Genomic DNA, 26,962 nt, shown 5'->3' on the forward strand with positions numbered 1-26,962 from the left:
GTGTGTATCTCAGAGTGTAGTGCTGTGTGTGAGTGTGGAGTGTGTATCACAGACTGCAGTGCTGTGTGTGAGTGTGGAGTGTGTATCTCAGAGTGCAGTGCTGTGTGTGAGTGTGGAGTGTGTATCTCAGAGTGCAGTGCTGTGTGTGAGTGTGGAGTGTGTATCTCAGTGTGTGTGTGTATCTCAGAGTGCAGTGCTTGTGTGAGTGTGGAGTGTGTATCACAGACTGCAGTGCTGTGTGTGAGTGTGGAGTGTGTATCTCAGAGTGCAGTGCTGTGTGTGAGTGTGGAGTGTGTATCTCAGTGTGTGTGTGTTTCTCAGAGTGCAGTGCTTGTGTGAGTGTGGAGTGTGTATCTCAGAGTGCAGTGCTGTGTGTGAGTGTGGAGTGTGTATCTCAGAGTGCAGTGCTGTGTGTGAGTGTGGAGTGTGTATCTCAGAGTGCAGTGCATTTGACATTATTATAAGGAGAGATGTTCTAGAATTATTATTTATCTCAAAACAATAACAAAGGTTGAGCAAAATGCATGAATGCTGTAGTGGTGGAGCCAGTTAGGACCCCTCTGCTGCAGCAAGGCAGAGAAAGAAAGTTTATGAATTAATTATTGATCAAATGCATGCACAGTTCAGTGTGTGTGTTTGTTGTTCATTGTTCAGAGCACAGTGCAGTGGCGTGAGCACAGGGTGGGTACGCTGTGGGAGGCGCTCTGCAGGGTGCCCCCACACTGAAGCCGGGCTCAGAGAGGACCCCCAGGAAGCATCTCACACATCCCAGGCAGTTGCAGGCAGGTCAGGGAGCTCTGGCTGTGTCAGTTCGGCGAGGGGGGGAACTCACTTCCTGGGTTGGCTGTGGGAAGCTCAGCAGCTAATCTCTCGCTCGGGGGGAGAGATTAACATCAGCTCTGAGCCCACAGCCCAGACGTGAGGCCGAAAAGACGTCCCCTTCTCTTTCCCCCAGAAATGTCCATCCCTGCTGTCTTGCTCGGTCTGGAGTGGGGCCCCAGCACAGCCTGTCACCGGCTGTGTGTGACCGCCAGCCAGGAACGGCCACAGGGCAGTGAGGTTAGCATTTTCCACATGTGTGGGATGTCTATATACGGCCCGCGCTTATATCCAACAGGGGCGGAAGAATGAAGGCATGAGCGGCTTGCCAGGATGCATCTCCCCCTCCCCCAGTCCTGCGTCCCACTTTCCATTGTCCTCTTTCCCCCCTGCCTGTCTTCCTCTGGCTTTCGTTCGGTCTTACATGTGTTTCCCTCTGTCTCTCGTCCTCTGATTCCTTAACCGCCACCTCTGCTCTTCACTCTGCACTTTCAAACGAATGCCCTCTCCTTTCTGTCTTGACCCTTCCATATGAATTCCTTTCATCTAATCATGGGTGGTGGTTTCCTTTTCTCCCCTGTCGGTTCTTTCCCCCCTCCTCTGTTTTTCCATCTTTCCCCAATCCTGTCTCGATCCCCCACATTCTCCCCTCTCCCTCCTCGAACCCCCCCCCTCCTTTTTTCCAACACCCCCTGCCTGTAAAATCTTTAGTTAATTCTGTCATCTCTAATCCTTTCTCTCCAGCTCTGTCACACTTTAGCTTTTAATCTGAACCCACTTTCTCACTTTACCCTTATTCCTCCTCATTCGTCTCTCCCTCACGTGTGCCGTCCTACTTTCTGGCTCTGAGAAAAGTGTGTCTTCAAAGAACGTCTGTAAAGAGGGTAATTCAGCAAAGTGGGCCTGGCCGAATGACATTTTGCCTCTTAACCCAGGTCACCCAATTACTGGCTAAGTGGGACATGGGACCACTTTTCCCAGCTCTTCAGGTGGAGGTGTTTTGAAGAGATTTAGAAAACCCCCAGACAGACTGGCCCTCAAGGCCCAGAACAACCGTGTAGACACCACTGTCTGAGGGGAAAACATAACTTTGATTACGATCAAGTAAAGAAGGTCTTATGCAAAGCAAATAATAATAATATCCTGGAGTTCTAATACATGCCTTGTCACCTAGGTGAATCAAAAGTATTGTTTATTGATTTGGCAGAAGTGATGTGGTTCTCGTGTTTTCTGTTGAGGCTACTGGTGACAAGTTTCTGCAGGGAAACGGTTAACTCCCGCCTTTCATAGGACAGTTGCTCCATGGACTGTCTTTGCCGAGTGTAATGCAATTGGAATAATGTTTGCAAATTAATTGCACACAATATGATTACAATTTTTTTCTCTCTTTTTCGGAGCGAAAATATCTTGGCGCTGTTTATATTCCTCTTAATTGCTTTAACAATCTAAATTACCCTGTGCTTCTCAGCTTAATTGTATCTCAGCGCGAGAAATCCGGGATAAACATCAGTGGCTTAACTACAATAAACAAGCTCATGGTTCTTTCTCTGTGCTAACTGTCTGGGTTACTGCCAGCTGCCAGCTCAGGATGGGTGAACTACCCATGGAAACCATGCAGCTCCAGCGAGCTGTTAGCATGGTTCCTGAAAAATACAGCCTTACATCTCCAGCTCTTCAAATGGCATACCTGTAGTTTTTCATTGCACCCCCTCTTCTTTCTTTCTCTGAAAGGTGGGGTCTCTCTCTCACCCCGTACATAGCTGCACTTCTCTACACGGTTTTCCTGCCTCTCGAAGGGGTGGCATTGCGAGATTACAGCCCATGTGGAGACCGGCGTCAAAGCAGAGTGACACCTTTTGGGGCAGGGCTGAAGAACCAGTGGTCTCTCCTGACCTCCAGTGCCTGCGAGTGCCTGACTTGAAGAAAGCTGTAAAAACAAATGCCTCTGGGAGTACAGTGCTGCTTCTCCAGTGGGTTTGCTGTGGGAGTAGTTAAGGGTTTCCTAACATGGCCACTGCCTGAACTTGAACATTTCAACTGTGAGGACGCTGGGGAGCAGGGAGCCCAAACTATCAGTGCTGTGGGTTAAATTCTTTAAGCTGATTTCTGGAAACTGTTAGCTCCATTCGTCACACCTGAGTCTGCGCCGCTGCGGGGAAAAGTCTTATCAGCCCTGAAATGTGATTAATTAATCCTCTACAAAACACTGGAGACGGGTCGGGAGGTCTCAGGCTCGGGGGCCTATCTGTTCCCCAGCAGGGTTGCCCGCGCGGGAGGCCGTGTGCTCCGAAGTGTCTGTGAGCTGTTGTGTCGGGCACAGCAAGATGCCAGGGAAACAGCAGGATCCTGAGCGCTTTTCCTGACAGGGAAATGTGCAAATTGTGGGAATTAGAGTAACTCATTATTACATCTGAGCTCCTGCAGGATAAGAGAACGAGTTCTACATCTGGGCAAAAGCAGTCTCAAGGAGACTGGGAGAAAGGCAGAATGAAGTGTGTAGAGCTGGAAACTCTTGAATACCATGGCAAAATATAGTCACTACACAGGGTAAGTATGATCCTGCTGCAGGCTGACACATCACAGGCAACTTATTGTGGTAAACTATGTAAGGGTGGCCATTCTTGAGGTTTTGCATTTTGTGTTTTCAATTCCAGCTTAATTCTTAGTTAATTATTCATATAATTGGGTTAATTTGTGGTAATGTCTTTCAGGTCAATTGCAGATACTGATTTCAGGAAACCCACAGAATCCCGCTGGACTGTAGTAGTTGTGCAGAGTGTCCCAGGACACACTTTGAGCAGAGCAGGGTCCAGAGCAGTCGGGGCCACTCCAGGCTTTCCTGACAGACACTGTACACGCCTTAGTACCTGTATGATAGATCACATTCTCATTGCAGAGCAGTCTCGAGTCACTAAAAACTTCACTTTCAGGTTCTTCTCTTGTAGAGATCAAATGCCATTTTAAACTGCGAGTCTAATTACTTTGCCTTTGGGGCCTGTGTCTGTACAATCTTTCAAACAGCCATTGCAATTCTATGGGCTCATGCACAGAAATGATGTAGAAAATGAGGTCTCTGATCTCTAGGATATAGAAGTAATTAGCTGAGGTGTGGTAAATTAATCACTCAGGACCTGTTGTGCAGATTGTCATTATCTGTGTTACTGCAGCAGCGATGAGGTGCTTAGGATTGCTTCTGGATTCTTTAGTGCTCTTATTCACTATTATTATAACTTCTTTTACATTTTTTCTCTTTATTGCAATGCTTATTCACAATTTCGGACCTGTCTCACACTGTTGTCTATGGGAAAACGACTGTTTTGTGTGTGTGTGTTGGGTGTTTTCTGTGGCAGAGTGGGTAACTGGGTGAGCTGGACTGTAACACCAGTGAAGAGGTGGGTGGGTACTCCAACTGGCGTTATTGCTTATCACTGGAGCTGCTGTCTGGCAGAGATCTGTCTGCAGACAAAGGCAGACAGACCCTCTTCAGTCACTGGGACTGAGGAGGCGTGTCAGCTCAGGGTATCTCTGCCAAAGCAGATCACGGGCTTGTACTGTATGTCGGTCTTTCATTGAGCTCTGGTTGTGCTTTGACTCTGTTGTATGCTGTACTGGACTGCTCTTCAGTGTTCTGTACTGGCATTCAGTTTATTTTGTACAATGCATTATCCGTTTCAGTATAATGTACTACACTGCAGTATACCGTACTGAAGTGTTTACTGTAGTATATAGTACAAAACAGTTTATTGTATTATACTAGAATACTACAGTATACTGTACTGAACTGTTTACTGTGACATGCCATACTAAAACCCAGTACTTTACTGTGGTGAGCAGATCTCTCCCTCCACCAGACCTACTGTGCCGTACATTTCTGTCACAGTACATTTCACTCTTTCCCAATTCCAAACCATGTGTTGGATAGCCATTGATTCTGCAGAGATTTGCGTTTTTTCCAGCATGTCACAAATGAATTGAAAAATCCTATATTTGGACAGGTGGTGTTCGATGCATAAATTGCACAGTTCACGTGCATGTCAGTCAGGTGGAACTGAGATGGAGACCGTGGTCTTTGCCTCAGAGTCTTAACACATACAGCAAGGTACAGCATGTCTGTATTTCACAGAGCTCTGGCTGTGCTTTGTTGCCCCCAGGGTGTAGAATTCACCCATTTCCTAATTGTTTTACATTTTTGTATTATTATTTATCACATTGCTCTTTCGGTGTATTTCATTCTCCTGGTGTCGGTTCCTGTCGTCCACGTGCCCCTAATCCAGCAGTCCTGTCAGAAGGGAGATTAAAGCTGTGCAGAGGGAGAGGCTGCACAGGCAGGCCAGGGAGAGACAGATTAGGAGTGGAAAATGAGCCTGGCGCACACTCACGGAGGCTCTCTCCAGCCTTGTCCTCCATGTCCCCTCTCCTCCACACACACTGGACTTCCCCTGTTCACATATGCTCTGCACATTCACAGGCACCAGGAGCAGTTAGTTCATTACAGTTCAACGCATTTTAAGACAGCAGTGTGTATTTGGAGGTCAGAGCTCTGGTCTCTGGACTGGAGGGCTAGGGCTCATTTCGCAGATGGGTCGTTGCTGCTGTACACTTGAGCTGATTGCTTCAGCCTAGGCCCCCTGCTGTGTAAATGAGTTTCCCTGTCAGCAATTGCAAATGATATTTGTTCCCATTTGCCTAGCTAGGTAAAATAATACAACAAAAATCAGGTGCACTTTTGGTCTTCTCTACTTAAGAACTGCAAAGCAGCTTTCATTTTCTTGCAATGTGTGATTCCAGATCGTATCCAATATTCTAAATGAGGTCTAATGAGAGCACTGTACAATTTTAACAGAACAGCCTTCAAATCCTTTAATGGCGGAGTGGTGGCTCTGTGGCTCAGGATCTGTGCCTGTGGTTGGCAGGTTGACGGTTCAAATCAGCAGAAGAATCCTACTCCATTGGGCCCCTGAACAAGGCCCTTAACCCCACCTGCTCCAGGGGCGCTGTATAAATGGCTTACCCTGCGCTCTGACCCCCAGCTTCACTCTCCCTGTCTGAGAGCAAGCTGGGGAATGCGAAAAGACAAATTCCTAATGCAAGAAATTGTATATATGCCAATAAAGTAATCTTATATCTTAAAATCTACGCATTTAACTCTGTATCCTAACATTCTGTTTGCCTTTTTGCTGCTTCTCCCAGAGGACTCGAAGCATCAGGAGAGCCAGCTGGCTTCCTGCAGTTTGTATCTTTGTTATTTTTTGTGTGCGCTAATACAATCATGCACATTATTGTGACAGCAGTTAAGGGAGAGAGGAAGGCCGGGACTCTATAAGGTTACACGCGCCTCCTCGCTCACACAGTGTGCTCCTTTGACTGCGAGGAGGATCAGGTGACCCCCCTGTTTTGTCCGCAGTAACCAGAGCAGGAGAGATTTTGTGAGATAACACGCCTGGGGTCTGCCGGCACTGGGTCAGCCGGCCCTCTCTGTTGTACACAGTGCAGACAGCTGCCTCCCAGCCTCTTCCCGCTCGGAAACAGCAGCTCTGGAAGCGTACACACAATGAAAATGGGTTATATTACTGCTTCTGGTGCTACTACAGCTGCTCTTATAGTAGTGTTGTTATTGCAAGGATGTTAGCTTTAGCAATGGTACTTGTGCTATTGTTAGCTATGTGTTGTTAGCAGTATTTTTCGCTGTAATACGAGCGAAAACTGCCTAAAATAGGCCAGTGCGTGGAGAGGGGGAGAGATACATGGGTTTGGCGTCTCTTCTGAGTTCCACCTGAGCAGTCGGGCCGGCATTCACCCTCCCTGTGCACAGCCTGGGAGGTATCCTCTGGGGGCCAGTGAATGTCTCCAGCTGCTGCCAGGGGAATTTCTTCCCCATTCATCTGTTTCTACCTGTGTTTTCATCATCCTCTCCCCTCCTCTTTTTCTCACCACCTCTATCTCTATCCCTCCCTTTTTCCCCTTTTTGAGTTGCTCTCTCCTTCCTTATGTTCTTCTCCGTTCCTCCCCCCCCCCCTCTCTTCTTATCCGTCTGGCTCCCTTCCTCTGTGTGTCCCTCTCTCTCCTGCTCCAGAATTAGCTCCCACCTCACAGCGATACCTGATGTCTGTTTTCTTGCTCTGCTGTGTTTGAGGCTGTGTCTCACTCTCGCCGGACTCACTGATGAGCAGTGACAGATTGGAAGGTGCTTGGTAGAGTCTCCCCTATACCCCCGCTGCCCACCCCTGGCACGGCGTCTGTCCTGGCACAGCTCCACCAGGATCCTCCTGCCCCTTACCTGCAGATACCCACACCAGTCTTACTCATTGCCTGCTTGAGGTTTTCCAAATTGAAAATTTCAGAATGTGTCAATCAAAACAGGAATTCAAACTCGGAAAGCAATCGGAGCCCTGTTGTTTGTCTGCAGCACTGGCTACTGCCTGTGCGCTCCAGGCCTCTCTGACTCACCTCCCGCATATCCGAATCGCAGGAGTGAGATCTCCATGCCCTGTCCCCAATTCACAGGGCCCACATCCCCCGTCAGTCCTGACGGAGGGAAGAAAACAGAAGCCGGAGAAAGTGTGAAGGCATGCTCTATTTTTGGAAGTTTTTTATTCTCAGTACTAATCTTACCACAAGTAAACAAACGAGTCTTGACATTTTTTTAAATTATTAATGTTTCTTCCCCGACATTGAGTGTTCTGTGCAGATAGCTCTCTCTCTCCTGCGGCTTGCATCGGTGAAAGACCCTCACTGTGCCATCCCAGGGAGGCGCACACAGCTGCTGTTGCTGTAGACGCGTGTCTGGCCAGCCCTGTGTAACCTTGTGTGCACTGATGCCATGTCAGAGCGGCACACAGGCACCTTCTGCGCCAGCTAGGGTGAAGAGATCCTTCCTGACAGGACAGAAGCAGTGTCACGATCGCAAACCCCTCCTCTTAAGGGCGCTCCAGCCCTTCCTTGTTTGTTACTCATCTCACCTGCTCCCTGTTCCAGCCCCTTTTCAGTTCCCCCTTAAAAGCCAGACGCTGACGCTAATCCGGGCTCTGCATTGGTTTCCGTACCAACCAAGTCCGGGACCTGGATGCGCCTGGCCCCGTTAAGGCTTTAGTTCCTGTTCCCGCTCCCACTACCGCTCCCCTGCCGGTCCCGACCCGGTTCTGGTTTTAATCGTCTGTCTCGGATGGATCTCCTGGCTTTGGACTTTCGCGTAGTTTTGGATTTCCCTTTTGACTCATCTCTGGATGGTTTGCCTCGGCCACACCTCCCCCGACCACCAGCACTCCATGGACGTGCCCACCTGTTTTCACTGCCGTCTCCTGCATGCCTCTTTTCCCCCGTGTTTCCTCACTTTACCTCGGATTGTGTCGTCTGCATAGGGTCCAGAAAGAACGCCTCCCTGACAGCAGGCAGATGATCAAACAGTGGTTTGATCCATTCCAGCTTTTACCATCTACAGTGTTCCTGACCAGATTTTACTGAAGGAGCATGGAAGGCACCCCCCACCCGTTCCCCTGTTCAGCACCTGAGCAGACAGACTTATTCAAATGAGGAAACAAGTCTGAATTATCCAGCTGCAGGTGTTAAGTTCTAGAAGAGCTCTGCAGCTCGGCCTCCCTGCGCAGTAGGAGTCTAATCTGTCTGACTGCATTTACCATAGCACTTGTATGAGGTTGAGCACTGCCCCCCCCGTATCATGTAAATTAGCTGTTAGATGGCTTCCCAGATGCACAATATATCTTTTCTGCCCTTTACTGGTCCTTTCTGCGTCTGTTGATCCTCAGGATAAGAAGAAAGCCTTTTGATGTTTTAGTTCTTAACATCTCTAAAAAAATGAAACAATATTAAATGTGGTACTCTTATAACAGTTTGCTGTGGTGAAATTACTATTACAGAGTACTCCTGTGTACTGTGATAATGTGGTTTGAGCTGTGGAGCATCATGCCATCCATGTGATGCCATGTACTATAGGAAACCTATGTCCTTTAGTATATTTACCACGGTAAATGGTCACAGTGATGACCGTGATGACAGCTTGACTTCTGGACGGATTGCATACCAAGGTAGTAGAAACTTAAATATTCTCCCTCAAGGTTCTTGAAAAGAGAATCTCACCCCCTTGTGTCCTGTTTTGGCATGCCCTCGGTGTCATCTGTGTAGAGCCTTCAAATTCTGTCCTCACATCCCATCCAGACGTGAGATGCTCACCTTCACAGTGAGTCCCGGGGGCAGCCCATGGCATTCCTGTCACGCCTTCAGTCACCTGGGTCTTTAAAATGTGACTGTACAGCCACCAGAAATCAGAAGAATAATAACGATATGAAATGATAGCTATTCTCATGCGCATCTTGGACAGATATTGAACCTGGTGATGCATGAGGGAGCCACACAGAGAGGGACAACAGTGATGAAGTTTTTTACATATTTGCCACGTGGTTCTCCAGCCCCCTGGAAGGCACTTGAAATGTAATGAAAGAAAACGTAGATTTAAAGTCTCACTGAAATGTTGAAGTTGAAATGAGTAACTTTAGTAGCTAGGGGTCCAACAGAAAAAAAAGAGAATGAGATACCAGTGTCAGAATGGCCAAACCAGGTGGGGACAAGGTAAACCAGTCTGAAGAGGTGGGTTGAACAGGGAGCTGTGCTCGGCCAGCCCTCAGGGTGAGGAGGCGGCTCTCAGGGATCGGAGCGCAGGCAGTGTTTTCTTTAAATAAGGATCACTGTATTGGCACTCCGGGTCTCTGGGCTGGCGTCACCTGGTGACCCTTCTCTGTTCTCGTTTCCTCGGGGTTGTGAATAATTTAGAGCCATTAGCTGGACTCTGGAAACGCTTGTGCATTACTGCTGTCTTCATGTCCCCATGAAATATTCATGGAGGGACAAGGGGAGATCATTCTACACCCAGCGCCTGGGCTCTCAATCGGGCAGCGGTCAAGAAAGCTGCTCCGGCCATCAGACTCTTACTGTGCAAGATTTGTCGTGAGTTGTGACGGCTTTTCACAAGGAAGTAATCCATAGCAGAAGGAAGTCATCGATCTGAGCATCTCATCGGGTCCTCCGTTCGCACATCCTCTCTGGCAGCACGGCCGAGCCGCCTTTCCAGATCCCCGCCTCCTTCAGCAGCAGTGGCTCCTGTCCTGGATCACTTAAATACAGCTTGTTTTGCAAAACAAGGCCTTGCAGTACAGGGTGCTGAGCAGTGAAGTCAGCGACTATTACAGTCCTCTACCTGAGGCTGTTACTCTGCAGAACCCCCAGGAACCCCCGTCCTCCTGCTTCGCGGGGCTGGACCTGGCTCCCCTCGTCCACAGGCCTCTGGGTCGACTGGAGCAGTGGGCTCAGATCTGCGGGGTGTGTACCCTCTGTTAAATAGGGCGTCCTTGCCTCTGGCCTCACCCGAGCAGTGATTCATGGAGCACTATTAACGCAGCCAGGCACAAGGAGAGCTGAGGGAGACAGGGCGAGGCAGGCCTGGAAAGTTAATTACAGTGTGTCTAGTGCAAAGAAGGGGAACACTGCCTGTTTGCCCATTAGGAAAAGGATTGGGCTTCTGAGAAATACGTTATGTTTTAAATTAATTGGGGTGCTTGAAATCTATGTGAATATATGAGGTGGTTTTCTTAACTTAAGAAACAGAAAACCAAACATCAGTCTAGAAAATATGAAAGCGTTTCCCTGTAATTCTTGTTCACCTTTACCTGTTTCTCTCTCTCCCAGAGCCTCAGCTCTAACCAATAACCCACATTGCCTCCCTCCTTCTCTCCCAGATCCTCATCTCTAAACACTAGTCCCCACTGCCTCATTCTCTCTCCTAGTGCCTCAGCTCTGACCACTGGCCCACACTGCCTCCCTCTCAGCTCTAACCACTAGCCCACACTGCCTCCCTGTCTCTCTTTCCCAGTGTCTCAGCTCTAACCACTAGCCCACACTGCCTCCCTCTCTCTCCCAGAGCCTCAGCTGTAACCACTAGCCCACACTGCCTCCCCTCTCTCTCTTTCCCAGTGTCTCAGCTCTGACCACTAGCCCACACTGCCTCCCTCTCTCTCTTTCCCAGTGTCTCAGCTCTAACCACTAGCCCACACTGCCTCCCTCTCTCTCTTTCCCACTGTCTCAGCTCTAACCACTAGCCCACACTGCCTCCTCTCTCTCCCAGAGCCTCAGCTCTATCAATGAGCTCATGCTATCTCCTTCTCTCTCCCAGTGCCTCAGCTCTAATTAAATTAAGCTGCTGCTCTTACTTCTGAGCCCTTCTGTGTTCACAGCACTTGACTGTGCTGACCCCCTAGTTCCTCAGCTCTGAGCAATTGCTCACGCTGTAGACTCTCCTGTTCCTCATCTGCCTCCTCCACTAACCAGGGGGATCTCATCCAGCTGACTCCGGCCAAGTGAGATGCATTCATCTCATTTAAAGCCTTAAAAGGCTAAATTTAATGCCACGGATGCGGCACACAGGCAGCCGAGCGTTCGGGGAATTCAAAAGCCTGTTAGCCGGGTCTGTAAACATCAGCACTGTAAGGATGAGCTCACGATCCGCGCAGACTGCCCCCTCTGCCGCCGCTAGCCAGGGTTCTGGGGGATCCACTCCAGCCGAATGGCAGATAAACACATTGTCATTTAGCACAGAACCCTAAATCCCCTCTTGCTCATTTTAACAATAGAACATAAGTGTTCATGTCGTTCATGAATTGTTCATGATGTCCCTGTGTATTTTGTACACACGTTGCTAGTGAACTCTTTTCAATAGACCCACGGTCTTTCAAGATCCTGCTGGCACAGTGGCATCTCAGTTTCGAGTTTCCAAAGGCTGGCGCTGGGTTTTTTCTCTTTCTTTTGCACCTGTGCTCCCTATTTACCAGGACTTTGTGAGGTGCTCCTTTTTAACAAAGAGGCAAAGCAAAAAAAAAAAAGACTCAGATTAATGCACCAGAAGCTCAAAGCCAGCTGCTCGGCCCTACAGTGTTCAAATTCAGGCTTGATAAAGGCAGTGTGTAGATGCACTTACAGCCTCGGGCCTTGGTGCTGACCCCCCCCGTGTCTTTAATTAGTTCAGCTGAACATCTGCACCACTGCTTGCTGGATTGAAGGAAGAGAGTGAGAAATGCAGAAGATAGGTCATCGCAAATAAGTGTGCTGTTCAGTGAATGATCTCAATTGTGCTTCCCGGGTTTGTGTATAGTTTTTTTCCCAACACTGCTGCTGTTACTAAAAGTGTGGCTGAAGATCCATGTGTGAACAGTGTATACAGGGAGAGAGATGCTGATTCTAACACCTCAGTGTCTCCTTGTCTCTTGTAAGGCTTTCCCTGTGAGATGCTCAGTAGCCATTCGAGACTGGGCAGCAGGGCAACTGCCTTTGCTGATAACACCGGACTTCTTTATTTCTAGGTTTTGAAAACGCAGAGTTTGAAAACCCATGTGAACTGGGAGAGGTGGGAGAAGGGGAGGGGATGGTGTCAGGTGCCATATGTAAGCTTTGTTGTTGCTGATGTTTTGCAGCCAAACAGGTGATGTTCAACATCTCAGTATCTCGCATTTGTAAATGCAGTTCCTCGAATGGCATAGAAGGTAGAATGTCATAGCTGTGCATGGTTTTTATTTCTTATTCTAAAGAGAGCTCCCTCAGGCACAGTCTCTGATTTGTGTGGCCCACTCTGCCTGAGAGCTGAATTTGGACACAGCACAACTGAACGCTGCAGTTGATTTGAGGAACAGGGTGCAGGGAATACCTCCAAAATAAGGAGAGACAGAAAATGCTGTCACTCAACCATCCTGCGACAGAGTCCTTTTCATAACCCCATGCATCCATTTTCTGACTGCTTCTTCCAGTTCACAGCTGGACTGTGGGCCATGGGAGGAAACTGGAGCACCAGAGGAAAACCCTGGAGAGAACATGCAAACTCCACACAGAGAGCACTCCAGGGCCTGAGTAAAGCTAACAACTGCTGCCCCTTCATAACCCCGGTGCTTAATTGGCTTAATGTTCCCTTTGTCTCGCTGCTAATAGCTGTTGTGTGACTGCAGGTGGGAGAGCACAATTGCAGTGGAGCGTGTAGGCTAAATTTGAAAGGAGTGTTTCTTTTGTATAATGATCTATTCCATTAAACTTCTGTTCCAGCCGGCTCCTACTCTCGCCGCATTTCAATGAGGCAGCTGAACAGACTTGACTCCAGCTCTCGACTTGTTTCCTGGGAGCCTGCCTTGCTGTTCTCGCTGGCCGCAGGGGCGAAGATGCGCCATGGCTCTGTCGCAAAAGCTTCACTTCTCTGTGCACCACCTAAGGGGTGGCCCCAATTTGTTCTCGTTATTTGGCATATTTTTCCAATTCCCTGTGGATGGTGTCGGATCTATTTCAGGTCCGCTGGGAAATGCCAATTTATTGCGTATTATACCCAGCGAAATTCAGATGAGACAGTTGATGAAGAAATGGCTTTCCAGGAAGCACACAGGCAGAGTGTGGACCTGTGACATGCCCAGCTGTCAGAGCTGGGAGAGAATGGGTGACAGTGAGGAGAACCAGACAAAAGAGCAGCAGAAATGAATTCCCTCAGTTTTGCGACAGCACTCCAGTGCTCGCAGGTATTACTCACCACGTTCATTTTCAGCCAGCCTACTGCTTCATCTGACACTTTTATCCTGACTTCACTGCTGCTTTCCCCCTTATTCTAGTGGCTGCGCGCAGCGGGCCGGGCGATCGATCGGTAAAGTAATTGCGCCTTCAGAGGTTCATTAAAATCTGCCCTTCCCTCAAGCACCCGGGTGAGCGAAGAGGAGGGAGGGAGGAGAAGGGGGCAGAGAATGAGAGAAAGGGCAGAGGTCGAGAGAAGAGAGGGCCGAGGTGGGGTACTGGGCTGTGTGCCAGGTGTTGCCGTGGAGGTGCAGTCAGGGCGAGAGCTCTCTCCGTGAAGGTGGGAGAAAGTGATTTTCTGGGGCCAGGCAGTGTGTGCACAGAGATGACAGCCAGTGACAGAAAATCATTAAAAGACAATTAGTGTGGATACGGATGGCCGGGAAAGGCTAATTCCTATTAGAAATAAACAGCACCTGCAAGTGTAGCGCTGTGGCTCTGTCTCCAGTGGGCCAGTGTGCGTGCAGGGGAGCGATGTCGGAGTCACCTGAAGATCACTGGCATTTACTGGAGCTGTTTGTCAGCTGGGTGTTATTTCGGAATTTGAACTGCGCTGTGCCAAACGTTAGAAGGTTGTCTTCTTCATTCACTTGATTCCCAACACACATTGATTTTCCGATCTGATACACGGTGGTCGCCTGGGAGTACCGCCTGCCTCCGGTCCAGTTCGAAAGCAGTGCTGCCTCCGGGGCTGGAGTCCCGCTTTGTCATTTGACATCTGGACCACTGCTTGAGAAGCGTGTCACGTGTCAGTCCCTCTGTCCGCTTGTTGCAGCTGCCCTTTAAGGCGATGATACTGCTGAGTGACCCAGACGCCCCAGGAATGGGCACAGGTAGTGAACTGCAGTGTCTAGACCTCACTCTTCCAGCTCATGTGCTCCGTGCCTGTGACAGAGTGGTTGTTTTTTTTCTTTCTTTTACTGAATGTGAAATACTCCAATATTTCCCTCTACCCTTCTGGTATGTTTGAGAGTATATATATGATATGAATGAAGTGTGAATGATTCCTTTTTTTGGTTTCCCTAAAATCACTGCAGTGTTTCCCCCAGTGGAGTATTGTATGGTGTTGATCAAGATGGCCACCCGTCACCTTTCCTGTTTGTAGTGTCCCACAAATGATCTTAAAGGGAAAGGTTACTGGTGAGCCATCTATAAATAACCGATGTAAGGTTAGTTGTTTTGTTTAAGTGGATATATAACTGTTGCATGACTCTGTTAAAATTTATAAGTTTTTTTGGGATGGTTAAATACTTTATTTTGATCAAATTGCCCATCTCTGTTAAACGTGTCCCTTTAAGAGGCTGGTCCTTGGAGAGGAGGGGCTATAAAAGGGACTGGGAGAGCTCAGTATGGAGAGGGTGCCTTGGAGGGAAGGTGTGGAGAGTACTCCTGTGAGGGGTTTTTTTTTGTTATCCCTATTTTGATGGCAATAAATCCAGTTTTGTTTGCATTTGAAGACTGCTGTGTGGGAGTTTCGTTTCTTTTGAGCCGAACCTGGTCGCTTGGCAGGTGACAGTGCCACAGCCGGCGATGCCTCCCGTCTCCTCGGGTTCAGCTCCGTGGGCTGGCGGAATGCAAGGGTAGTACGATCTTGCGGTTGGAGCCTTTTGTTGTGTTGTTTTTTGTTTGGGAGACACAGTGGCTCTTTGAGGCGGAGAATTCGAAAGGAAGAAACACGGTTAGTCGCAAGGCTGCCCTCCCGGCTGCTGAAAGGAAATCACTCAAAATGGGTTATTAGTGTCTTATTGATCTAGGCAACTCATTAAGCTACTTCTTGAGAGATCTCCGTGAATCAGTGTCAAGGAATAATGGAATAAGAACTGACTGTCTCTCTCTCTTCTCCTTTATTACCTGCTGTCACTCTCCCCTAATATTTCTCTCTCACTCCATCAATCTCTTCCTCTACCTTTCTCTCCCCCACATGCTGCTTCCTCTCAATGTCCTTTGCTTTCCTCCCTCACTGTCTTCTCTGTGCAGGTGTCTGGCTCAGTGACCCAGCCCCAGAGACTCGGAGAGGGAGCATGGCCGGCCCGCCGGGCCCCTGCTGGCTCGGCCTGTGCCTGGTGCTCATGGCGGCGGTCGCCTCCTTGTGCCAGGGCTGCCCGCCCCGCTGCGACTGCGTGCCGCAGCTGAAGTCGGTGGCGTGCCACCGCAAGCGCCTGAGCGCCATCCCCGAGGGCATCCCCACGGAGACGCGGCTGCTGGACCTCAGCCGGAACCGCCTGCGCTGCGTGGCGTCGGGGGACCTGGCGCCGTACCCGCGGCTGGAGGAGGTGGACCTGAGCGAGAACATCATCTCCGTGCTGGAGCCCGGCGCCTTCGCCAGCCTCCTGAGCCTGCGCGTCCTCCGCCTCCGCAGCAACCAGCTGAAGCTCGTCCCCATGGGCGCCTTCTCGCGGCTCTCCAACCTCACCACGCTGGACCTGAGCGAGAACAAGATCGTCATCCTGCTGGACTACACCTTCCAGGACCTGCGCAACCTGCGCCACCTGGAGGTTGGAGACAACGACCTGGTCTACATCTCCCACAAGGCGTTCAGTGGGCTGCTGGGTCTGGAGGAGCTGGCCATCGAGAGGTGCAACCTGACGGCCATCTCGGGCCAGTCGCTGTCCTACCTGCGCAACCTGGTCACACTGCGCCTCCGCCACCTGAGCATCCCCTCGCTGGAGGACCAGAACTTCCGCAAGCTGGCGGGGCTGCGGGGGCTGGAGATTGACAACTGGCCCCTGCTGGAGTACATCTCCCCCCTCAGCTTCCAGGGGCTCAACCTCTCCTGGCTCTCCATCACCAACACCAACATCACCTCCGTCCCCTCCGCCTCCTTCCGCAACCTGGCCCACCTCACCTGCCTCAACCTGTCCTACAACCCCATCAGCGTGCTGGAGCCCTGGGCTTTCCGGGACCTGGTGCGCCTGAAGGAGCTGCACCTGGTCAGCACCAGCCTGGTGTCGGTGGAGCCCCACGCGCTGGGCGGGCTGCGGCAGATCCGGGTCCTCAACCTGTCCAACAACTACCTGGTCACCCTGGAGGAGAGCTCTTTCCACTCGGTCAACAGCCTGGAGACGCTGCGGGTGGACAACAACCCGCTGTCCTGCGACTGCCGTCTGCTGTGGATCCTGCAACGCCGCAAGACCCTCAACTTCGACGGCAGGACGCCGGTGTGCGCCGGGCCCCCCGAGGTGCAGGGCAACACGCTCAGCACCTTCTCGGACTCGGCGCTCTTCGACTACTTCACCTGCCAGAAGCCCAAGATCCGCGACCGCAAGCTGCAGCACGTGACGGCGCGCGAGGGCCAGGTCGTGTCCTTCCTGTGCCGGGCCGAAGGCGAGCCCGTGCCCGCCATCATGTGGATCTCCCCCCAGCGCCGCAAGATAACCACGAAGAGCGGCGGCCGGGTCACGGTGCTGCCGGGGGGCACCCTGGAGATCCGCTACGCGCAGGTGCAGGACAGCGGCACCTACATCTGCATCGCCAGCAACGCCGGCGGCAACGACACCTACTTCGCCACGCTCACCGTGAAGGGGCAGCCGCTGGACGCTGCGCTCTTCGCCAACCGGACCCTCTACGCGGGCGACTTCAACGAGACCAGCCTGAACGACACCCGCGTCTTCCTCAAGTTCACCCTGGACCTGAAGACCATCCTGGTGTCCACGGCCATGGGCTGCATCACCTTCCTGGGCGTGGTCCTGTTCTGCTTCCTGCTGCTGTTCGTGTGGAGCCGCGGGCGGGGCCAGCACAAGAACAACTTCTCGGTGGAGTACTCCTTCCGCAAGGTGGACGGCCCCACCACCAGCGGCGGCCAGGGCGGGGCGCGCAAGTTCAACATGAAGATGATATGAAACCACGCAGCCAGGGGTTCCCCGGGGGAGGCATGAGCACGCCCCAACTCGCGCACTCACACACACACGCAGGCGCGCGCGCAGGCTCACGCACATGCACGCATGGTGCACTTGCAACAGAAATGATTGAAAAAAAAAAACCAGACAAGATGCATGAAAAGCACCACTGTCCCTTACTGGCTTTTGTTAAAAAAACCAACACATTTCATGATAGCGAGTCGATAATCAAGAATCCTATTTTTACAAGCGATGAAGTTAGTCCCAGTTAGCCAGACCCATCAGTATGCTGCATTAGCACACTATGAAATCGAACGTTAGTTCTCCAAAAAAGAGGCCATCTAAAAGTGTTTGATTGGAACAAGGTATGAACACTAGCAGAGCTCTGATTCAGAAAAACATTTCTCCAGCACATTGCGATTACTCATCGCTTCCCTCGCTCGTTAACTTCGTTACCTGGATTCTGACGGATTAGGGTTCTGAAGAGCTCCTGAATTCTAGTCACGCAACTTTGTTTAATTATAACTTTGAAAGAGCTACAGTTCCCTCTGGGCTGCCATTATTTAATCACAGCATATTTCGAAGTAGGCGTTTTTGGGGGAACGGAAAAAAAAACAAGACTCTAAGAGACAGTGATGCTTCGTAATGTTTCCCGAGTTCAAACACCTTGTTGGCTGATCTCTGCAGTGGGATAGGAAAGTCTATATCAGTCGCTGTATTTGGGTAATAATTAAAAATACAAGCCTTACAGCCAAATCGAAACACTCGTTATTTTGTGTTATTCCTCTGTTGATACTTCCGACAGGGTGTTGAAGAAATTTAATCTAAGAAACAAAAGCAGAAATACAGACTCCAAATGATGGCCGAAGTCCTTGATCTCACTGCCTTTTAGATGTGGCAGCTGGCGGTGCTGCAGAGTTAGTACCGTCAAACACTTCAGTGAACAACTAAAACATGAGTTGTTTAATGAAGTGATGATGATTACGATTATTAGGGACCGCAGCTGAGGGGTTTTGAGACAAGGATCGAAAGTGTATCAATACATAATCCAGGATTGATTCTGATCAACACATTTTTAAAATTTATAAACGGAACAAAAAAGTCAGCACATTTTTTCTCTAAAAGATTTGGATTTTTTTTCTGCCAGATTATCAAAGAGTGCATTTATCTGTCCCTGGTGCATGCGTGCGCTGAGCAGCTGTGTGAGTTGGGACGAACGCACTGGCCGCTCTCCGCTGCCCCGCGCGGCGAGCCCTCTGCCCCGCTGCCCCCCGGGGGGGGGGGCAGCCGGGACCGTGCCGAAGCTCGCGTCGGCGCCGCCACTCCCAGACACTCCTCCCACGCCCTCCACCAGTGAGCCGGTACAGCAGTGTAGTCTCCCTCTGACAGCTCGCGCCCACGCCCCCTGGCGACATCCCGGTCGAGCACTGGAAAACACTGATGACAGATCTCGATCCATCCAGTTGGAAAATTGCCTGGAAGCTACGTTATCACCCTGCCTACAGTAATACAGCAACGAATACGTCCTTACTGTCAGAGTCGCAGTGCGTGGGGACTCTGTCGCCAGTCAGAACCCATATAGAACCCATAAAGAGGGGCTGGATTGCCAGAGCAGGGGGTTCAGCTCTGTTCTTGGTGAGAAGTCACTTTGTAACATTTCTGTCCCACGTAGGAAGACCAGGGCTGCTCTGGGAGTTTTCAGAGGCGGATGAAGCTTTAGAGACCTCACCTCTCCCAGAGACGGGGCGCCGCAGCCCCCAAAACAGCCTCTGTGGTCCCCCGATAGAGGGCTCCGAGACGCCCAGCTCATTCTCACCCGTTGTGCCCACCGTAGCCACCCAATCGCCCGGCTCCCCAGCTCTTGAGCTCTCCCCAGCGGCCAGTGTGCGAATGTCTCTGCCCCCCCCAGCCCAGCCTGTCCCCCCCCCGCACCCCGACCATAACCCTCCTCTCCCTTGCGCTGGGCTTCTGTGAGGAGGGGGTCCCTGGCTGGTGAAACACTACATCTCTCCCACCCTACCCCATGTACACCCCCACCAACCACACCCACGCCCTCCCTCTCAGTTAGACCCCTGCTGCCCATGTGGGACCCTGCTTCTGCCCTGCGTTCAGACCCAGGCCTCTGCCTCCTGTCGTGTCTCTTCTGAAAGCAGTGCTTCTGTGAGGCTTCTCTCGTCAAGACCCCGACACGGAGTCTCTGCCCACCTTCGTCAGCCGTGTCTTTCGCGGACATCCCGAGCGCGTCTTGGGTGGCGGGGGGGGCGGGGGCGGGGGCGGGGGTGGTGTTAAAAAAATCACAAAAATGTGACTTTTCTCCGGGTCCTGAGAACTGCTCTGTGTTTGCGTGCGAGCGGAGGAGCGCGGGTGCTCGGGGGACGGCCGCGGGTGTGCGAGACGGCCCGCGGCGGAGCGCCCCCTGCAGCTCGGGGGCGATGGCACAACTCCCAGTCCTGCCTCCAGCGAGACAGCAGATCCGGCAGCCTGGAGGGTGGGGACCCATCCGCTTCAGAACTGTCCAGGTGAGTCTGCAGCTCCTGAAAACTCTGTCTTTTGAACATCTCGCCAGGCATCACAGCTGGGCAGTGGCATTGTGTCAAGCTCGGGGGGGGGGAGGATGAGCGTGGCAAACTCCTAGTAGCGGCCGAGGAGCAGCAGGCTCTCCCAGATGTTTTGAAGGGGATGTTTCTGTGAGGGGGGCGGGGGATTGTAGGAACTTGCTGTGACTGTCCAATTGTAATTCTGCAATAATATGTGTGTCACTACTGTGTAAATATTCTGTAATGGGTGTACCTGTACTCTGAAGTGTTTCCAGGGCTTTCGAAGAACATGCGTTTTAGGAGCTGGGTTGGTTTGGGAAAAACAAAGCCAGAAGTCTGTTGCTAGGAATTCGTGAGAGTAAACTTCGTCCCACACTGTGACAGTCATTTGAGCCGCAGTTCACATCCCACAGGGCGCAAATGGAAAAAGGTTTGTGTTGAGCATTTGTTTTTTTTGTTGTTTTACTTTTCAGTCTTGATAAACCGGGCTTTTAGAATTGGGAGGCTTTAAATTGCAAAGCATCCGTTTCTTTAGCTGATGTAGTGTCAAAGCCTGCACCCCTCAGAAACCCACAGAATTACTCACTGGCGTTTCCAAGGGGCTTGTTAGTTTATTTGGGCTGCAGTAGGAGTGTTTTCCAAATCAGGGTCTCGTTTAAAAAGCTCCAGTGTGGACCAGAGGTAAAGTCCACGTTGTTTCTTAGTTCTGAGTCTACAGCTCAGTGTGGGGTGGCCTGGGTAGGTCTGACTACAAAGACATGGAAGCTGTCATGTGACCGTACAAGGGGTGCGTTTTCGGACGTAACTCCTACCATGCTTGTGTCTCATGTCTACAGGCCACACGTTTGGAAAATGAGGGTTTTATCTGTTCTGAGAGCATCAGAGATTCCTGTAGGAGATGAGAGGTATGCACAGGGGTGTGACTGCGTGATCTATAGCAACCCCACCCCTCCGATATATAGACCCATCTGCCAGATGTCTGTAATAAGGCAGTCCAGAGCAGTGCACTTCTTAATTCCTTGACAAATTCCTGCTTGAAGGGATCTGAATTGAACTGGGGCTGAGGAGGAGGAGAAAGGGAGAAAGAGGGGGGTGGAAAATTAAAAGTCGTTCAGAACACAAGCCCTTGACTCCCCCCTCACCCTCCTCCTGCCCTTCCCCTACCAGAAACTGCCCCGTGCCAAGGTGCCAGCCTGCAGACTTCGGCTCCTGAGGGCCTACAGCGGACGTGTCAGAGGGCCAGCGGGCTCGTCTCCGGTCCGCTCAGTCGGGCCGCCCAGGGAAGAGTAGCACTTCAGAGCAATAAACTGTTCTTCTGTCTGTGTGCTGGGTTGGTTGTTTTTCAATCCAGGGGATCCCGCAAGATTTCTCTTTCCCATCCGTCCAGTGGCCACATTAAGAGAGAAAAATCGGGATCCTCGTTTTCATTGTCCGCCGTCACCATTCCGTCTGTGTAGGATTTTTGGAACTAGCTGTTTCTGGTAGTGAGAGAAGGCGAGATTCCTCTGACCTTGACCATTCTTCAGTGGAGGATGTAGCAAAGCCTCTCCTCTCTTCAAAGAGTGTTGGGGTGAATAACTGTCCTGGTACCGCGAGCTTCTAATTTCTAAATAATCCGTGACACCCACTCCCAGGTGTTCCAGCGGCCTGGTCTGGGGTTTGGGCTCTTCTGTTGGTTGTTCAAGTGTTTCTGGGTTGCTGGTTGGCTGTTAGGACCACCACTGTGTTCAGGGTTTGAGCTCGTGAAGCTTGAAGGGGAACTGCAGTCCCAGTGTCTCAGACTGGTTATTACATCTCGGTAACAAAATAAATCCATTGATGTTACAGAACAAACTGACAAATTCCGAATTAGGCCCGACATCATGAACTTTGTGAAAGTACTGTAAGTCGCCATGTTGTCAAGTTCCACGAATGGTGATGTCATGCGGCCCTTCCTGCTCACTAGTCACCGTAATGGCTAATGCAATGGGATGTACGAGCGAATAAACACAGGTTGTGCTGCAGACGTTTTACACAGAAATGTTGCAACATCATCTGCATGCAGAGTTAACAAGTAAGCGGTATTTGACTGCAAAACAGTTTCGAAGTTGAGAGCAGTAGTTCTATTGGATATTGGATTAGAAGAGATGTATTCAGAAGCCTGCTTGTTTATAGTGTAACAGGGCCGCAACACGTCGCCAGATGTTTTGTTGCCTCGTTCTGAATCGCAGAACATGGCGTTGCGTAAACCTGGAAATGTCTCTTTTGTGATGTAAATTGGAGGTTTACTGCGTACATTTTACCTTCATCGTGGTTTGACATGCGCTCATTAATGCTGATTCTTTTTAGCCTGAAGTATGAAAACAGCCTTGCAGTTCCCCCTTAAATTGATAGGAGTTCAAATTCACCATGGCTTCTGTACGTGAGAAGGAGAGATACAGTACTTCCTCACGTGCTAGTTTCATCTCTTCGGCACTCCTTCCATCTTAAACCCTACAGCGTGCCCCTGGCATCCCCCACCAGCACGTCGGCCAAGCCAGATTCAGTACTCTGTCGTGGCACAGGCTGCTACACAGTATGTGTTAGTGCCGCTGTTCAGCAGTAACCATATTTGTAACTCCCACAGAACCAAGAGATGAAAACAACTCGAGAGGTGACTCAGAGGCTGAGAAGCGCTGGCGTTCTGTGCGGCGCACAGCTGCACTGCTGCTGCTGGGGGGGGCACTGTGTCACGCTGTCGTCACTGACCGACACACCCACAGACCAGCGTCCAGCTGCAGCCCCCCCTCGCAGAGGAGAGCAGGGCAGCGTGTCCGACACGCGGGTGCCCCTGAGCACTGCTCCGCGATGTCATTTCCTTCCGATGGCGGTGCTTAACCAGGCCTGCAGTCTTGCACGTGCGATGCCCTCTGCCGAGATTTCTCTGCGGCCCTGGGGCACAGGACAGGCACAGACACCATAAATTGTAAACAGGTCACAGGAGAGCTCTTTAAGTGAGGTTTGAATACGCTTAAGGATGATTAGCATCTGCAACATAATCACGCGTATTCCCTCCAAACACAAGACACTAATTTGTAAGTATAGCTGAACTTCAGTGGATTCTAATAAATACCCTCATCCCCTTGTCAGTTATATAGACAAACTGTTTAACGCTGATCGTACAGTTAATTAGAAAACTAATCAACTGCTCAATACTTTCAAGCACTTGATTAAAGATGGAGTTGTATTTAGTGATTGCAGTTTCGGCTCACCCTGTTAATTTCAGTGTCTTATTTACAAAACAGACCAACCTTATAAAATGATTGATAATGAACTCTGTACTATCCATGCTTTATGCTGTGGGGGAAGAGGGGGCTGATAATAATAATTAGAATAATTGCTAACACTTATAGCAGTTTTCTGGACACTCCACTCAAAGCGCTTTACAGGTAATGGGGATCCCCTCCACCACCACCAGTGTGCAGCCCCACCTGGATGATGCGCCAGTCCGCTTCCCACACACCAGCTCTCAGTGGGGAGGAGAGCAGAGTAATGAAGCCAATTCAGAGAGGGGGATTATTAGGAGGCCGTGATTGGTAAGGGCCAATGGGAAATTTGGCCAGGACACCAGGGTTACACCCCTTCTCTTTTTGAGAGACGCCCTGGGATTCTTAATGACCACAGAGAGTCAGGACCTTGGTTTTTACGTCTCATCTGAAGGACAGTGCCTGTTTACAGTATAGTGTCCCCGTCACTATACTGGGGCATTAGGACCCACATGGACTGCAGGGTGAGCGCCCCCTACTGGTCCCACTAACACCTCTTCCAGCAGCAGCCTCAGCTTTCCCAGGAGTCTCCCCTCCAGGTACTGACCAGGCTCACACCTGCTGGGCTCCAGTGGGCTGCCAGTTGTGAGTTGAAGAGTGATATGGCTGCTGGCGATGGTTCTGATGGTTCTTTGGCCCAGTTGAGGCGGCTCTTAATCGTGTTAAAGAGACGAGGGATGAGTTGAATTTTGTCTGATGTAAGAAAGGGCATGGAGATGGAGGTGGATGTAAAAAGATCCAGCGGGATGTTTTTTTTTTGTTTGTTTCATTTTTATTTCTGCCCTTTCATTTTTCTTGCCAGCTTGAAGTACGTGCAAGGCACAGTGCCAATGTGATTGCTGCTTAGGGGAGGGGTTCCTGTGCGCACGCAGGACTTCGCCAGGGTCTGCTAACCTGTAAGCTGCACATGGAGAAATTGGAAGAGACTGACCCCACAGCCCCAGGCAGACCTCTGGGGTATTCAATAGGCTGTTCCATGGCTGTGAAGGGTTAGGGTGAGGGAGCAGAGGAGTGGAATATGGGGGGTGCTAATCAAGGCAGGGGTGTTGGATACCCCAATGCCTCGGATGCTGTAAAAAGGGCTTCAATCCACAATTCTTTTATTTTTCATTCTGGGAAATGTTGGTCAGCTCCAGCTGTGTTGCATTTCCCTGTGGCAGTGCTGCCCCCTGGTGGCGGCTGACTGCAGCAACGAGCCCGAGTGCAGCTCTCCAAGAGAAGAGTGGAGAGACTCAGAACTTCACAGTGAAGGCCTGTGTGTGCATTTAGCAGTTGCAATAGTTTACTACCTTGAAGATGATCATCCGGCGCACAGGAAACGTTTGTCTTTGTAACCATTATGGTGTGTAAACTCGTGTCGGTGCAGATCGCTGGGTCGTAAGTAAAGAGCACGTGATTCGGTACTGGGTAGATTTGAAGTTACGTGCATTAAGATTATCATGACATTAGACAGAATCAGATGTTCTCATGCTGTTGTGCTCGCCCTCACTGGGAGAGTTGTCAGGTTGGAGGAATCTTTGATTTTTAGTGTTTTCTCAATAATCCCAAAGTTAATGATAAAAAGGAAGTCCTAAGGGTGTGATACCACAGTGCTCTCCTGTGAACAAGCAGACCTATCTATGCATGCTATTCTAACCCTGATTTTACCAAACTCCTGGAACTGTTGGTCAGCTTTCATATGAACTGGTGATGGGATTGGGTGGCAGCCTCCTTGGGGGCGGGTGTTATCTGTAGCCAGGGACCAATCCACGCCCGGCATGTACACAAGGGGAGGGGCTTATTTTTCAGATTGAATGACTGCCAGCCTCAACGATTTTATACCTGAAAAAAAAGCAGATGGGTTTTATACTTAACAGGGTCAGAATACAGAAATCCTTAGTCTTCCTGGGACCATTGTGTTGTGATTCATTTCTACTGATACAGAAAGAGAAGTTATTAAATTATTAATATTATTATTAAATAAAGAGCCATCCTTTAACAGAAGCAGCAGTGTTGCTCACTGGCCTGCTCTGCGGTGTCCTGGAAATTCTTTACTATTTGGATTAAAGGCGTTTTTCCCACTGGGGGAGGCGGGGTTTAGCAGAGACCTGTCCGGGACCCATTCCTAGGTTTCAGAAATGGCCCTAAGTCATTGCTCTCAATAGTGAGCTGTAAACGAGACGGTGCCGGGAGATGAAACACTCGGGTCTCTGCTGAACCCTCCCCGTGTGCAGGAACGAGCTGAACACAGGTCCCGCGGACGGCGGGGACGGAGTCTGGGCATCGCCCGCTGCACCTTATTCGGGTGGGAGGGAATTTTGTGTTACAATCCACTCCTCTGTCCGGAGAATGGGCGGTGCAAAGGTCCCGATTTGTCTGCAAACGCACTTCTCCCACTATCCATGATCCGGACTGGTGCTGTACTTTCCCCGCGGGTCCGGTGGCACAAACATCTGTTCTGGGGCTCCAGGAGCGCTCCCCGCGACACGGGTCTCCGGCTCCGGCTCCAGCTGGAGCCCAGCGGCGCTGGCGGGGGGCTGAGGCGACATCCCGGCGCCCTTCTCGTTAATGAACTCAAGTTCGTCTTACTCTGAAACCTAGGAATGGGTCCCGCCTCAGCCCTGCGCCCCAGCTGCTCGGAGCTGCTGAAGGTGACAAACACGAGCGGCTGTGACAGGGCTCCGCACCCACTGAACACCAGCCTCCCGGCGGCCTGGAGCCCGTCAGCCGCTGGTCAAACTCTTTAACATGCCCGCTCCCAGCCGCACCCGCGGGCCTCATGACCCCACTCGAGTTGGACTGGGGTCACGGGGCGCTTGCCGGCCATTCCGAAGAGACTCTCCCAGCTCCCCCACCAAAACCCGCGCTCACCCTGTCCCACACCAGGATGCTCTGGTTTTAAACTCGAATCGATTTTTGGACAAAACAAATGTTTTGAGAACATTTCGATTATTTTTATTCCGTTTGTTTTATACTGTGTGTCTTGTACGATGAGAACATCATTTTGTTTATAAAAGCATGTTACACCGCCTGCTGCTTCTGTCGTCTTTGCTGTCTTCCTTGTCCCCGCTTCTCGTGCCTGTCTAAACCCGTCACCGGCGGACTTGCCTGTCCAGCGCCCTGCCTGTGAGTATTTGCTGCAGTCCGACAAAGTTTATTTACATACATGTAGTGAGTGCATTTTATTCCTGAGTCATACGTCCGCACGTTTAACCTCAGCAAGTAGTATCAGTAGGCTAAACGATGGAGAGAGATAACTAATTCAAGATAAAAAGGGCGTCAAATATATGGGTCGCGGTTTTTTCCAATTTACAGGGCTGCAGTGACATTCGCCACCAGACGGCGCTCTTGCCTCACCGAGTTTGCATGGAGTGACGGGATCTTAACATGAAGGCACACTGGACCAATTTCCACAACCGTTTCTTTCTTGAATCCGAAGACGTTTAATCTGCAATCTGGTGCTGTTATCCACAAGCATATTTATTAAAAATCTGTCCCCAGGAAGCCGGCAGTTTGTGAGTCAGTCCTTTTCGATTACGTTAATTAAGAACCTCGCTTTCCCTCCTCCTCTTTCTGGGCCGCAGTTTCTGATGTCGCGGGAATGTTCAAAGACTGAGAGACGTAAACAAGCTGTAGTTGTTGCACAGGTCAGATGTGACTTAGGAAACTGGATATTTCTTTGACAATGCGGTTGCGGCTGACCTTTATTGCAAGCCCGCTGTCCTCAGCAGAATCATGAATGCACGGAGGCGGACACCTCCCTTTATAAACGTGAGCAGGGGGGGGGAGATGAAGACTTTTCCTCAAGACGGACGGAGAGATTCCGGTTTTCCCGGAGCGACAAGGACAACACGGCTCCGGCTGAGTGGGGGCAGACAGCGCAGAAGACGCCTGGAGCAGAAGC

General features: G+C 50.6%; 1 protein-coding gene and 1 long non-coding RNA gene across 7 annotated transcripts in view; both read left to right on the forward strand.

The window, feature by feature from the left end:
• The window catches only part of LOC148639271 (uncharacterized), a 79,081-nt gene extending 52,992 nt beyond the window's left edge, over positions 1-26,089 (forward strand). The window contains exon 2 of the long non-coding RNA XR_015930874.1: positions 23,203-26,089. This is a non-coding gene — a long non-coding RNA (uncharacterized LOC148639271). The remainder of the gene's footprint in view (positions 1-23,202) is intronic.
• The window catches only part of lingo3a (leucine rich repeat and Ig domain containing 3a), a 57,589-nt gene extending 31,500 nt beyond the window's left edge, over positions 1-26,089 (forward strand). For 5 of the 6 annotated variants that reach the window (XM_088622248.1, XM_088622249.1, XM_088622247.1 and 2 more), the window contains one exon: positions 15,400-26,089. In XM_088622248.1, coding sequence (XP_088478374.1) covers positions 15,444-17,261 — 1,818 coding nt within the window. In that variant the 5' untranslated portion in view covers positions 15,400-15,443 and the 3' untranslated portion in view covers positions 17,262-26,089. Of the gene's footprint in view, positions 1-955; positions 1,060-15,399 lie in introns of all 6 variants that reach the window. The other variant, XM_088622251.1, reaches the window with a different exon arrangement.
• Positions 26,090-26,962: the final 873 nt, after the last annotated feature.

The sequence above is a fragment of the Lepisosteus platostomus genome, chromosome 27 (genome assembly GCF_059453375.1).
Source record: "Lepisosteus platostomus isolate fLepPlt1 chromosome 27, fLepPlt1.hap1, whole genome shotgun sequence".
In the NCBI taxonomy this organism is placed as follows: Eukaryota; Metazoa; Chordata; class Actinopteri; order Semionotiformes; family Lepisosteidae; genus Lepisosteus; species Lepisosteus platostomus.